The sequence below is a fragment of the Lepidochelys olivacea genome (genome assembly GCF_965140295.1).
Source record: "Lepidochelys olivacea isolate rLepOli2 genome assembly, chromosome: 6".
Classification (NCBI taxonomy): domain Eukaryota; kingdom Metazoa; phylum Chordata; order Testudines; family Cheloniidae; genus Lepidochelys; species Lepidochelys olivacea.
Genome location: NC_140416.1, coordinates 88,754,801 through 88,767,938, shown reverse-complemented (window position 1 = coordinate 88,767,938; position 13,138 = coordinate 88,754,801). Strand labels below are relative to the sequence as shown.

The following is a 13,138-nucleotide window of genomic DNA, read 5'->3' as shown; positions in this document are numbered from 1 at the left end:
CTTCTCTTCAGTGAGGAGTGAGTGTAAGGCCAGACAGACTGGGCCAGATATTATACCTTTTGTTCTCCAATAAACTTCTTCAAGCAGCTGAGTTCTCTGATGATGTGAAATGTCTCCAAGCTGTCTTGCTCTGAGGTTTATTTATCTAATTCAATGCATGTAGATCTTTGGACACAGGAGCAATTTCTATTATTCTGAAGAAAGGGCTGCAGCTGGTGTATTAGCAGCTTTTAGAGGCAGGAGCTGGGAAGTTTGTGGTGACATCCCTGGCTGAGGAAAGAACCTTCTCAGGCACATTCCATGGACAGGAGTCTCTGAGCTAATGACTGTTCATGGTTTGCAGTAATAAAGTTCCTTTTTATTGAGAGATGAGCAAACCAGTAAAAATGGTTAGGTTCAGGAAACTCCTAAATACCAAGGATTTAGTGTCCCCTGACACATTTCACTCAGATCTAGCTGTTTTCTATAGAATTTAAGATGTCACTAAAACAAAATATTTACCTATCTGTAGGTATTTGTCTTTTGATTCAGAAGACTGTAAACTGAGGCCCTGTCAGCTTTGAGTGTGCAGTGAGACTGAAGCTCTGCCTAGGCATTTATACCGCATTCCTTGTGGAGTCTGAGTTGTTGAACTAAGGCTATGTCTACGCTACCGCTGTAAGTCGACCTAAGCTACACAACTCCAGCTCCATGAATAACGTAGTTGGAGTCGATGTAGCTTAGGTCGACTTACTGCAGGGTCCACACTACACTGGGTCAATGGGAGACATTCTCCTGTCGACTTACCTTGCTCTTCTCATTCAGGGTAGAGTACGTGGGTTGACTGGAGAGCGATCTGCAGTCGATTTGGCATGTCTTCACTAGACCCACTAAATCAACCCCAGTGCATCGATCCGCAGAACGTTGATGGGGTGCTGGGGTAGTGTAGACCTAGGCTGAGAGAGAACATGATCAGTGAAACAATCCAAATTAGGTGCAAAGAATAACACTTAACCCTGTAGCTGCTGATTCTGATACAAGAAAAAGAGAAATGTGTGGTCTGAGCACAGGATAGGGAACAATTCTACTACCGGTTCTAGCTCTGACTCACTGTGTAGCTTTGGCCAAGACATTTCATATATCTTAGTTTCCCTTTCTGATAATACTTGCCTACCTCCAAAGGGATTGTGATGAGTGACAAATGTTTGGAAAGTGCTCCGAAGGTGGAAAGTGCTCTGAAGGTGGGAAGTGTTATATAAGTGCTACGCATTACTATCGAGTGCATCTTGATGAATGTGTCACCACCAGCATGAGGTTGCAACCTGTGAATAGGTGAATACAGTAGCATTCTTTCTGGCCACATGTAATTTTTCCCTGCTGCCCCTACTTCTTTAAGAATGAGGGGTTTCCTTTCTGACCTATGATGTATGATAGAGGCTCTAGCTTCTGTTTGATTTGTCATATACTCATGCTAGTTTAACAATTTGATTGTGCTCCTGCAAGTTCACTAAGGGAATAGTTCTCTGGGAGCATTCCTATCACTAGAGTCCCTGAGACACTAATACACTACAGCATAGCCCCACATAGTGCAGTAGAACTCCTTCCTGACTTACATACATAGCAGGAAAGACTCCCATGCTCCTATTTTAACTTAGTTGAATATAAATCAGATAAACTCCATCTGTCTATATTTGAAGGGGTGTCAAATCTTTGCCCTGTTTACTTGCCTGACTTTTGCTTCTCTCCTGCCAGGTGGTCAGCTCTGACCTAAGCATTTCTTCAGTCAGGGATCAAGATGCTTACAGAGCAGGATTGCGGCCAGTTAGCCAGTGGAAAGCCTATGGCCTGGATGGCTACCCAGGTAAGTGCATCTGACTTCAAGACAAAACATGGCCTTGCCACCTCTGATTTAGTTGTCTCCCTCTCTTGTTCTCCCCACACTGTACTCTGTGGCCTTACTGCCCTGGCTGAAGAATTGATATAGGTCTGTCTGTGTAAGATAGAAGTTGTAGCCCAAGTGCAGGAGGAAGAGGAACTGATTTAGTGCTTTGAAGTTTGGTATGCATGAAGAGGGAAACAGAAGAATAAACTGAGTTTTTTGAGCTGTACCAACTCCACCTTCCATCTTGAGACTGGAAATCCGTTGACGTACCCTGTGACGATAATCTTGCATTTCCATAGTACCTTCCATCTCAAATTTCAAATGCTACAGGAATAATTTCACCCATCACTGAAATGCAGTCACCTCTGGGATGAAATGTCACTAATGTTCAACCATGCACAGCAACAGTGCAGAACAGCTGAGCAGAGTAAGAGAAAGGGAATCCCATCTCCAGTTGAAGCTGTCAGTGGAATTTCAGGAGACAGACTTTTCCAGGAGTTAAATGGAGACTAAGAGACTGCAGATCCCAGTAACTAAAGGCTTCTTCTCGTACTTCTGTTGGGTGTATGTCACCTGTGACATATGCTCTATAAGCCACTTTGAATGTAACTACAGTTACTGTTCTTGAAAACTAGAATTCCAGGCTTACTGATTTCTCTGCTCTGGAGCTAGCCCACCATTTTTGAAACTGAGATTGCCCCAGGAACCAAATGACAAATGAACTAAATGAACAGGAGGGTCAAAGCTGTAAAATCAGGGAACCAAAAGGGGACACTGAACAGGGACCTTCCCCCCCCCCGCCCTTCTCCCCAACAGCGACTGCTGTTCTTCAAAGGTGTCTAAGGGGTTAGTGTACACTTCCCATAGGAATTCTGCTCAGGGCTGCGATTTAACAAGGGACTGGAAATAGGCCTCACAGTTGCAGAGCATGCTCCTCCACCCTTCCTCCCCCATATGTAGCTTCCTTCTCCTAGTTTGATGGTGGCCATCTTAGCCAGCACCATACGGATGTTGATGAGGAGGTCTTGTGACTTTGTAGAGCTATGGATGGGGTGTGAGGAGATGTGGGAAAAAGTGCAGCCAGAACCTCAGTAAGAGGTTTTGGAGGAGCCAGAAGAGGGGCTGCAACTTGACACAGTCTATGTAGATGTGCACCAGGCTCTCACTTCAGAAGGGACAGGCGTTGGCAGATTCCTTGAACTGCACCAAATACATGCGTAGGTTCATGGCTCCATGGAGATACCACCAACTAATGCCGTCAGCAGGCCATGAAACTAGAGTGAAATACAGACTGGCCCTTCAGGTTCCTTGCCCTCTGCAGGTGGCAACTGGTCCTGCTCATTCTCTAGCCATGCCTGTCACAGGTAGACTAGTCTCTGACTCCCCTGAAAGGACCAGCCCCCATGACATGTGGATTCTATTCCAAGTTTTGCTGTGTGACCTAGGATAATCCCCATCTAATGAAGTGTAATTCATGTATGTTGTAGAGCGCTTTGAGAACACCTGGTATAAATCTATCAAAGGGCAAAGCAGTATTATTATTATTCTGTTCCATACAGACGCCAGCAGAATAAAATTAATACTTCTGGTGAGGGAATGTCTTGTAACCAAAGCTGTCAGAAGGCAGCCCCATGATCTGGAGGGTGTGGGGGATTGAGTGGAATGAGAAATAGTATACTAATAACTTGAGAGCACTTTTTCTAAGATAGTTAATTTACTGTTGAAAGGCCTATAAGATGTGCTGGTAGGAGGTTTTTTCTGTGCCTTTACTACCTCTTTCATAAAGCTTCAATGTAAGTTTGTATCCCACTGAGACTTTCAGCCTTGCTGCTTGTCTTCATCTGTTTCTGATTTTGTCTCTGTTTAACCTTATATGTCGTTAGAGTTCAAAAGAACCCAGCTGAACAAATCCTGTAAACTTCTTTTGCTTTCTTTACCATATTGATAGTCCTGGAGAGATTCTAGATCCACATGACAGATATAACGTGGACTGGTGGCAGGGAAAGCGTCCCCTGTGCACCTTGCACCCACCAGTTTGCCTCAACCCTGACATGGCAAGGACCCCTTCTCTGGTTTCAGGGCTGAATTATTAGGGAACATTCCAAGAACTAAATCTTATTCAGCCCAGAGAAAAGGAGGCTGTGAGGAATATTTACCTGCCCACTCCAGCCACCTGTAATTAGTGGTTAGACTGGAACACTGTTTCTTCTCCTGTCATTGCTTTTTCCTCACACCAAAGCTCCACTGTCTCCACTGCCAGCAGCCTTAGTGCCTACAGTCCTTTACTTTGAGCAGAATAAACCCACTGGCTATGGGATTAGTTTGTCTCTTTGGTACTTCGGTAACAGACTTCATCCACCCATGCATAGAGTCAGTGCTGGAGCACATAAGAGAGTTTCTCAGTGTCCCTCCAACGCTAAGGGTTTAGAAAAATGGATGGACACCTAACTGTATTCTTTTTTTTCTTTTCTACTGTATGGACAGGGTTTATTTTCATCTCAAACCCCTTTCTTCCGGGCTGCCAGCGGCACTGGGTGAAGCAGTGTCTCAAGTTGTACCCCCAAAAACCCAATGTGCGCAATCTGGACATGCACATGGCTGCTGAGGAGACCGTTGATCTGTGGGGGCAGAGCCAGGAGCACCTGAGGTGAGTCCTGACTGTCCGAATAATCTCAGATTACCAAATAAAACCAGAAGGATTTGGCACCTAGCTAGTGGAATTTTCCCCCACGTCAGATTGGCAGAGACCCTGGGGTTTTTTCGCCTTCCTCTGCAGCATGGGGCCTGGGTCATTTGCAGGTTTAAACTAGAGTAAATAGTGGATTCTCTGTAACGTGAAGTCTTAATTGTGATTTGAGGACTTCAGTAACTCAGCCAGAGGTTAGAAGTCCATTACAGGAGTGGGTGGGCAAGGTTCTGTGGCCTGCAATGTGCAGGAGGTCAGATTAGATGATCATGATTGTTCCTTCTGGCCTTGAAGTCTGAGTCTGGTATATTTGCAGGGGATGGAACTGGCAGAATATTGCACAAGAAGAAGGGTTTCACATGGTGGTATGGACTTGAACATCTTAAATTCAAGTTAGGTCTTTGCACTGCTTGGTGTGCACCTCTGCTAAGCCTCCTTCTTCCTGCCCAGGGAACAGGACCCTCCAGTTGCTATGAATCCATTAGACGGTGACAAGCGTGTAAGTAGGATAACCGTTGCCTCTCTCCATTCTCATCCTAGAGATCAGGGGCTGTACCACAGTGAGCCCAGGCAGCAGGGATTGTGAGGTCCCTCTAAGCCTTAGATTGGAGCCAGTGCTCTAGAGGCGAAAAGCCTCTTTCCAAACTCTCTGAGCCTGCCAGGCAACCCGCCTCACACTTCCAACCTGGCAGTGAGTGTCCTGTAGGTGAAAGGCTCCACAGCCCATTCCTAGAACCGCTTGAGCCAGCCAGTCTTGTGTCTCACCTTCTAATCTTGTTTTGATTCCAAAGGTTCCATAACCAGGAGACAGTTCCTGTAACCAGTTTCCTTTTGTGTTCCTCCTTGCCTGCAAACCTGTCCATTCCCTCTCCCTTCCAGAAGATGCGCTTAACATTTTATCAAGAGAGCAAAAATGCCCTGCTGTATTGAAGAGGTGGAGAGCCACTGTAGCCCCATTATGAAAGCAAAATGCTTTCCCCCTCATTCCTTCAAAACTGCCTTGAGAAATTGCTTCTCTTTTCTCCTGGGGTTCAGTAGGAGGAAGGTACTGCAGTCTAGAAATGTTGTATTGTAATGCAGTTCCCCTTTTACCCTGAGAGGTGAGCCCTCTTAAGGCACATTTGCAGAGTGCTGTAATGGAAACTTGTCTTGCTGCTACCCGTGCTGTGCTGATCCAAGGGTAAGTGAAGTATTCCTGGCTTTTTGTTTCTGAAGTCTTGGCTTTTACATTTCTGCTTTCAATATAGTATGAAAGTTGCTTGTCAAAATCTGGTCAATAGTGCCCCCAACCCACCAGGTGAGAGAACTGGGGTGCCACTGTGACGTGGCAGGACTTTACTAGGAGCATCCTCTGCATGCACAGAGAGCAATCAGGACCGGAGGTTAATTTTCAGCTGATGCTGATTCAGCTGAAAGCAGTGCTGCAAGAGTGTGATGCCTGAGAGAAATGTTAGCACTTTTAGTAAGCACTCACTTGAGAGAACGAGCAAGCAAACTGATGCGTGGGCACTTTCACTAGGGGAGAGCGAGTGACCCAGCCAGCTCATCTGTCTTCTTGAGGCAAGGGCTTTTGGGGGTGCAGAGAGAGTTGCTGGATTAAGGAAGGACCCACCTTTAAGGTTGGGCACACTTTTAAGATAGCTGTGGATGCAGGAACTCCATGCTCTAGAGAAATCTTGGCGTTCCCACTCCCTGAAGGCCCCTGTCAAGCACTCATCACTGGCAAAGGGGAAGTTGGGTGTCCTCCTAAATATTGGGAACTGCTCGCAGTTCCAGAGGGCTTAGTGCATTCCTCCGCCATCTTTCTGAGGGAGTTCAAGTTATAGTGGCAGTTACCACCAGGGGATTGAGGAGGAAGCTGATGCCAGCAGGAAGACTTGGGCTTTGGAGCATAATACATTATATAAGAGTACATAAACCAAAAACCTTGAAACTCCATTGCCTCCCCAGAAGAACCATCAGAAGCCTTTTAGCACATGCAACAGTCAGGCTTTTAAAATATGAGTGAATTTAGTGCTATTGAAAGAGAAGAATTAGAGCCCTACTTATTCCAAGCAGGTTCTGTTCATGCATCCTTGCATATCTTTGCCAGTGCATCTCATTCCTGACCCACAGCCCTCTCCTTTTCCAGTTCTGAGCTCCTCCCTCTCCCAGAGCTGTGCTTTGATGCATCTCATGCATGCTCTGTAGTTCTCCCTGCTATTAATTAACTGGGCACCCCGCATAGTTCTGCTAATGCATTTCAGTTTTAACCTGTCGGCTCCCTGCTATTTCAGTTTTGTTCCCCTTCCACACACGCAGCTCTGCTCTACTGATACCTCTCAGTACCTGCAGCACCCCTGGCTATTCCAGTCCTAGTAATTTATCATTTCCAAGAGTATGAAATATCACCTTCCTCTCCACAGCAACCACTTGTGAAATTACACATAAAGTATTAAGGCCTCAGGGCAAATAAGCTGTTGAACATGTAAGAAGTGAAGATCGTGGTGTCACAGAAACACCCCTCGCGTTGTAAGAAAAAACAGGTGAAGGAAAACATTGAAAACGGAGGTTCTAGTAGAATTGTTTTTTAATTGCACATGTTAAGTTCTCCTTGAAGTGCACGGGAGTCGTAGCTTCTCCCTTGAAGTGCAGTGCCATGTGCCTCTAGGCTCCACTGGTTACTCAGTCCAGCAGATATTTGAAAGTTACTGTATTGCTGCATTACAGTAACTGCAGTTCCCAGTATTGTACCTTGAAGAAGGAAACTGGAATGGGAGCTGTGGAAGTTGGCCTTTAAAGACCTGTCCAAGGTTCAGGCTAGAAGCTGTGCTCCTATCTGCAGATCGGTCGTTTAGAGGGCAGAAAAAGTGGAAAGGCAACAGCCAAACATTGAAGTTTGGGTCAGACTTGGCAAAGGCAGCAGAAACAGCATGCTTCTTGTTTGCTAAGAGAGAAGGTGTATAATTGGGTTAACAAGCTTATAACTGAAAGCCAACCTTCCTGGCGCTATTATTTATCAAAATGCTTGGATACAGATCCTCTTTCACAGCAGAGCAAACAGTAATAAAATAAAGAAAGAGGAGCTGCAGATGCTGGGATAAATGACTGGGAGGTGTTTCATCTGCATGCAGCCCCCTCCATATTTGCCACTGACATGCTGTTATGTGACTTCTTACAGCTCTGCCCTCTTGTGAATCCCTACAGGCATCCCACCATCTCCTAGCGCAAGAGAACATTCCAAGAGGCTATTCCCCTCCCTATCCCTCCATCCTTTCTCAGCCGTGGAAGAATACTACTCTGCTAGCTCAGGCCAGTGGCTCTATCTGCATTAGGGCTGTCACTTCAGCAGACAGTTGTGTCACAAGATGGTGACATTTCCATTCGCAGACTGTCTTCCTTAGAAATACTTGGGGAACTCCCTTTTTGTCCTGCATGCCAGTCTGGATGATTGTCAGCAGTATTCTAGAATCATAGATATTACAAGATGGAGCAGACTTGTTAGTTCATCCAGCATATATCTCACAGCCAATGCAGCATTACTCCTTCCATGACGTCTTCTGGTCACAGTCTGTCATCAACTCTTCTTGTAAATGCACCAAGCAACAGAGAATCTATCCCTTCTCTTTGGTGACTGTTACACAGCTGACCCATCTAACTCACTGTCCTCTAGTTCAGCCTAAATATTCTCTTTCTGAATTTCATCCCTTTTTTCAAGTTATACCCCATGTGTTGCCCTACATAATTCTTCCTCCTCTTTTTTTGTTTACACCCTTCAGATGTCCATAGGCTGAGATGTTCCCTCCCCACATTAGCTGTAGTTTAGGCTGTAGTTTAGGCCAAGCTGTACTTATTTAGTTTTTCCATACCTTTTTAAAGCTACTCCTTCAGTCCATTGATCACCTCTGTTGATCCCATGATAACTCCAGTAGCTCCTATATCGAAAGTGAAGTGATGGCAGTTTGTTCCAGGCCCCTACATTTTGTACAAATGTCATAAACTGAACTTTCACAGCAACTGCGCCAAGGAAAAGATTTGGGCACTGTAAGTGAAAGATCCACTGTGAGGTGTTTAATATGCTGTTTTATGGATGAATGTCTCCCATTTCTACATGCAGCAATGTCAGAGAATGTCAAGGAAGGAAATAAATTTCCTTTCTATTGTCTCTTTAATTTTGTCTTTTAGGAGCAAAGGTTCCAGCAAACGGGAGCCCAGAAGTTTACTGGAGAAGCTACGCTGGGTGACTGTAGGTTACCATTATAACTGGGATACCAAGGTATTTGAGGGGAATCACTCTTTTGTCTCTCCTTTTTCCTGTATGCTCTGAATGGAGGGTGCAGTTCTATCAGAAAGGGAGGGGAGAAGGACATCCCAGAATGCAATGGCAGTGAAATCTGTATGTTCCCACAAGGCTCTTTCTCAAGGAGGGCCTTGAGCCAGAGCTTGACTGCATGGGAGTTTAAATCCTATGCTTGTGTTGGGGATTTAATGGCAGATGTGTGAAGCCATGTGTCATTTCCTTTGGGAGGTAGTGCAGTGGGGCACATCTGGCCTGCAGGCCTGATCCTCTGTTCAGAGTATCTCTTCCTCACTGAAAGGAGGTGGCCTTTGAAACAGTGTAACTTGGTAATTGGACATATCTCCTCATCTTGGGTATGTGAAGGTGGAAACTACTTCTGAGGGCAGGTCTACACTACAGTTTAAGTCGATATAACTTACATCACTTAGGGGTGTGAAAAAGCCACCCCTGAGCGACGCAAGTTAGTGACCTAGGCAGTGTCCACACCAGCGCTATGTCGGTGCGGGAAGACGCTCTCCCACCGACATAGCTTCCGCCTCCTGCAGAGGTGAAGTAATTGTCCCAATGGGAGAGCTCTCTCCTGTTGACATAGAGCATCTTCACATTGTGCCGATATAGCGCTTCTAGTGTAGACTAGCTGTAAAAAGACCTTTCCTCTTGGTAAGGCGTAGAGGTGATTGTTGCTGGGGTGGCTGTGAACTTCAAGCCTGAAGCAATAGCAAAGCCTCGCCAGCCAGCAGGAATCATGCGGTTATTGAAGATCTCGGAGACAAAAATGGCCTTTCTAATCAGACTCTCAATCTGAGGGAGGCTGGGAGAGGAATGCAGAGCAAGGGCACAGTCTATCAGCGCGCTGCAGACACACTTAGCCAAATTACCTGCAGCCTTATCTGTACAGAGTGAGCCTATTACTGAACAGCCTTAATGAAAATGCCTCTGCTCCCTCCTGGTCTCCCCTGTCGGAGATAGTCAGTGAGGAACGGAAAAGTGGAAATGGTGGGGTTGCAGTTCTCTGTTTGATATTTTTTGTTCAAAGAGGAGGCAGAGCTAGTTGGCTCTGGGCTTTGGTGATGGGATACTCAGAGCCTTTCACCTCTAGGTTCCCAACCTGAGGTAATGACTAAGTAGGTCTTCTCTGACCGCTGCTCAGTAGTCATAGAATATCAGGGTTGGAAGGGACCCCAGAAGGTCATCTAGTCCAACCCCCTGCTCAAAGCAGGACCAATTCCCAGTTAAATCATCCCAGCCAGGGCTTTGTCAAGCCTGACCTTAAAAACCTCTAAGGAAGGAGATTCTACCACCTCCCTAGGTAACGCATTCCAGTGTTTCACCACCCTCTTAGTGAAAAAGTTTTTCCTAATATCCAATCTAAACCTCCCCCACTGCAACTTGAGACCATTACTCCTCGTTCTGTCATCTGCTACCATTGAGAACAGTCTAGAGCCATCCTCTTTCAGGTAGTTGAAAGCAGCTATCAAATCCCCCCTCATTCTTCTCTTCTGCAGGCTAAACAATCCCAGCTCCCTCAGCCTCTCCTCATAACTCAAGTCCATGTAAAATGTTGAGTGTCTCAGTGCAGTTCCTAGTGGCCTCAGGTCTACCACCTAAATCACCATATCACATGGCACTAATTAGCATGTATGTCTTGTGGCGGTCTCAGCACAGACCCAGAGTTGAATGGGCTACTGCGCCTGAATTTATTTCATCCCTCCAAGGGTGTTCATCCAGAGCAGGGTGTGAGGGACGTTTGCCTTGCTGCTGCCCGTGTGTGACCATTCTGGAGTAATATAAGATGTCACTCTCCAGCTGTCAACCCGGCGCTAGCATGCAATAAACTGTAAAACAAGCCCCCGAGTTCTCACTAAATGTTTTTTAAAATTGATTTTACTGCTTTTGGGTTCTGTTTTTCCTGAGCATTTCTTTTCTCTATGTCCTCCCTTTTCCAGAAGTACTCAGCAGATCACTACACTCCTTTCCCCTCAGACCTTGCTTTTTTGTCAGAGCAAGTGGCTGCTGCATGTGGCTTCCAGGGCTTCCAAGCTGAGGCAGGGATCCTGAACTACTATCATTTTGATTCTTCGCTGGGAATTCACGTGGATGAGTCTGAGCTGGACCATTCTCAGCCTCTCTTATCATTCAGGTGAGCTGGGGGAAGGGCTTGTGTATTGTGGAGGGGCAGCACATCCATTTATCTTCTGCTGAATGCATGTTTTTGTAAACTGACTTAAGGTTACGGGAGACCCATGAAACTTAGTGCCAAATTGTCTGTTTGTAACCTTTCACCTCCAGAGGCTTGAAGAGCAGGGATGCTGTAGGTCAGGAGTGAGGTGCATAAGCAGAGCAGTGCATGAAAAGGGCACAGGCTTTGAATTACAGTGGATGCTGCTCCTCAGGATTGTGGGGCACATCAGCAGAGTTGGAGACCCAAGACTGGAATAGCTGAATGGCAGGCGAGTGCTGAAGGGCAGGAATGAAATCCATCAGCAGAGCTCCTGCCCAGCTTAAACCAGTGCACAGTTAGTCTGTTTTATGTGCACTAAACTTAAAGTTGTAACAGAGGGTCCATCTGGCATATAAAGAGGAATTTAGCTGATTAAAATCCTCCTGTTTCTGCACATAATTATTATTTCACTAACTGAGCTTTCCCTTCTGTGTGTATTTTCTCTCTCTCCTTTTGCCCCCACCCGCAACCTCTCATGCTTCGCAGTTTTGGACAATCCTCCATATTTTTACTGGGGGGCCTGAAGCGTGATGAAGCCCCGACAGCCATGTTCATGCACAGTGGGGACATCATGGTAATGTCCGGCTTCAGCCGCCTGCTGTACCATGCTGTCCCACGGGTCCTCCCAAACCCTGAGGGGACAGCTTTGCCCTTGTGCCTAGAGCAGGCATTCCCCTCAGACTTTCCTGACCGCTCAGTCATTGAGCACTGCTCTGAAGAGGACTGGCAGATCTGTACCAAGTATTTGCAGACTTCCCGCATTAACATGACCATCAGACAGGTGCTGCCTGTGGGTCAGAGCTTTCCAGATGAGTCCAGGAGAGACAAAGAATGGGATGCAACCTCTGAAAGCTGTTACCACCAGGAGGATAGTGAAGTCAAGCGGCACAAACTCGATACAGACAGCTGAGATCTGGAGACCACTCTTGGGCCTTTGGCTTGGACTGGGCCAGTAACCTCCCAGGTGGGGCAGATGCTTCAGGTGACCATATGGAGTTCCATCCAATTGTGGAGGGAATAGGGGACTCCAGCAGAATAGTTGTGATCTTTAGCGCTAAAATGGTGGTGGTGGGGAAAGGGGAGGGTCTGTGAAGCGGAGGAAGGATGCTCATGTAGCCAAAGTACAGGGGTGGGGACTCGCTTCTGTTTCCAGCTTTGTCATGAAATTGCGATGTGACGTTGGGCAAATAACTTCCTCTCTGTACCTTAGTTTCCCTATCTGTAAAATACCCCCATCACAGGGATTTCGAGGCTCAATACATTAAAGCTTGCTAAAGCTCTTTGAGATTCTTGGATAGAAGGTGCTAGCAAAGGGAAGGGTGTGATTGCTCTTATGTTAAAGTATTTGATTTACAAAGCCCAGTTGAAGTGCACTGCTGATCATGCACAAGTTTGAATGGCAACACGTGTCTGAATGAGCATCTGCTTACTGTGCTTTTAATATGAGGCCACATCTGCAGCTCATACTGACTCAGCTCTCAGAAACCAGAGGCTACCCTAAACATGCTCTGCAGAAGGCTTGCTGTATTAGCTGGAGTCCTGCCCTCTGACTCTCTGTTTACACCCCACAACCTGCAGCAGAGACTCATCTCATGAGTAGAACTGGGCTCTTTTAAATACCTCAGAGTTTAGAGCACAATAATTAGGGCCAGGCTTCCCTGGAATACCTACTGATTTCTGTTCAGGCCTCCTCCCCATGTCCCTGTGACTGAGCCCTAGACCCTATTCTGTCAGAATCGATCCCTCTAGTTGTCTGCAGAATGTGGTCTCTGCAGTCCCTGCTTGGCTCCTTTAAGGAGCAGCATGAGGAGAATGGCTTACAAGCAGGAACAATGAAGTTGTAAATTAAGTACCAAAAAAAGAGATTAATCAGTGACTATCGCTATTGCCAAAAGGTAATTGTATTTAAACAAAATAAGGAAAACACTGGCTTCTGTGCCCATCTTCTTTAGGACTCAGACCTTCCTATCTGCTTTTTAATGCAATTTTAATTGTTTGAGGGCAACGCTCTATCCCAGGGGTATTTTGTCATGCTTTCCCCATGAATACACTTACTCTGTTTTTAAATTAAAGATTTCTATCTCTCTTGGA

At 46.1% G+C, this 13,138-nt stretch overlaps 1 protein-coding gene across 1 annotated transcript in view; it reads left to right on the top strand.

The window, feature by feature from the left end:
- Positions 1 to 13,138, top strand: part of ALKBH1 (alkB homolog 1, histone H2A dioxygenase) — a 21,701-nt gene extending 8,563 nt beyond the window's left edge. The window contains exons 2-6 of the mRNA XM_084630669.1: positions 1,732 to 1,840; positions 4,346 to 4,508; positions 8,712 to 8,802; positions 10,773 to 10,966; positions 11,534 to 13,138. Coding sequence (XP_084486795.1) covers positions 1,732 to 1,840; positions 4,346 to 4,508; positions 8,712 to 8,802; positions 10,773 to 10,966; positions 11,534 to 11,957 — 981 coding nt within the window. The 3' untranslated portion in view covers positions 11,958 to 13,138. The remainder of the gene's footprint in view (positions 1 to 1,731; positions 1,841 to 4,345; positions 4,509 to 8,711; positions 8,803 to 10,772; positions 10,967 to 11,533) is intronic.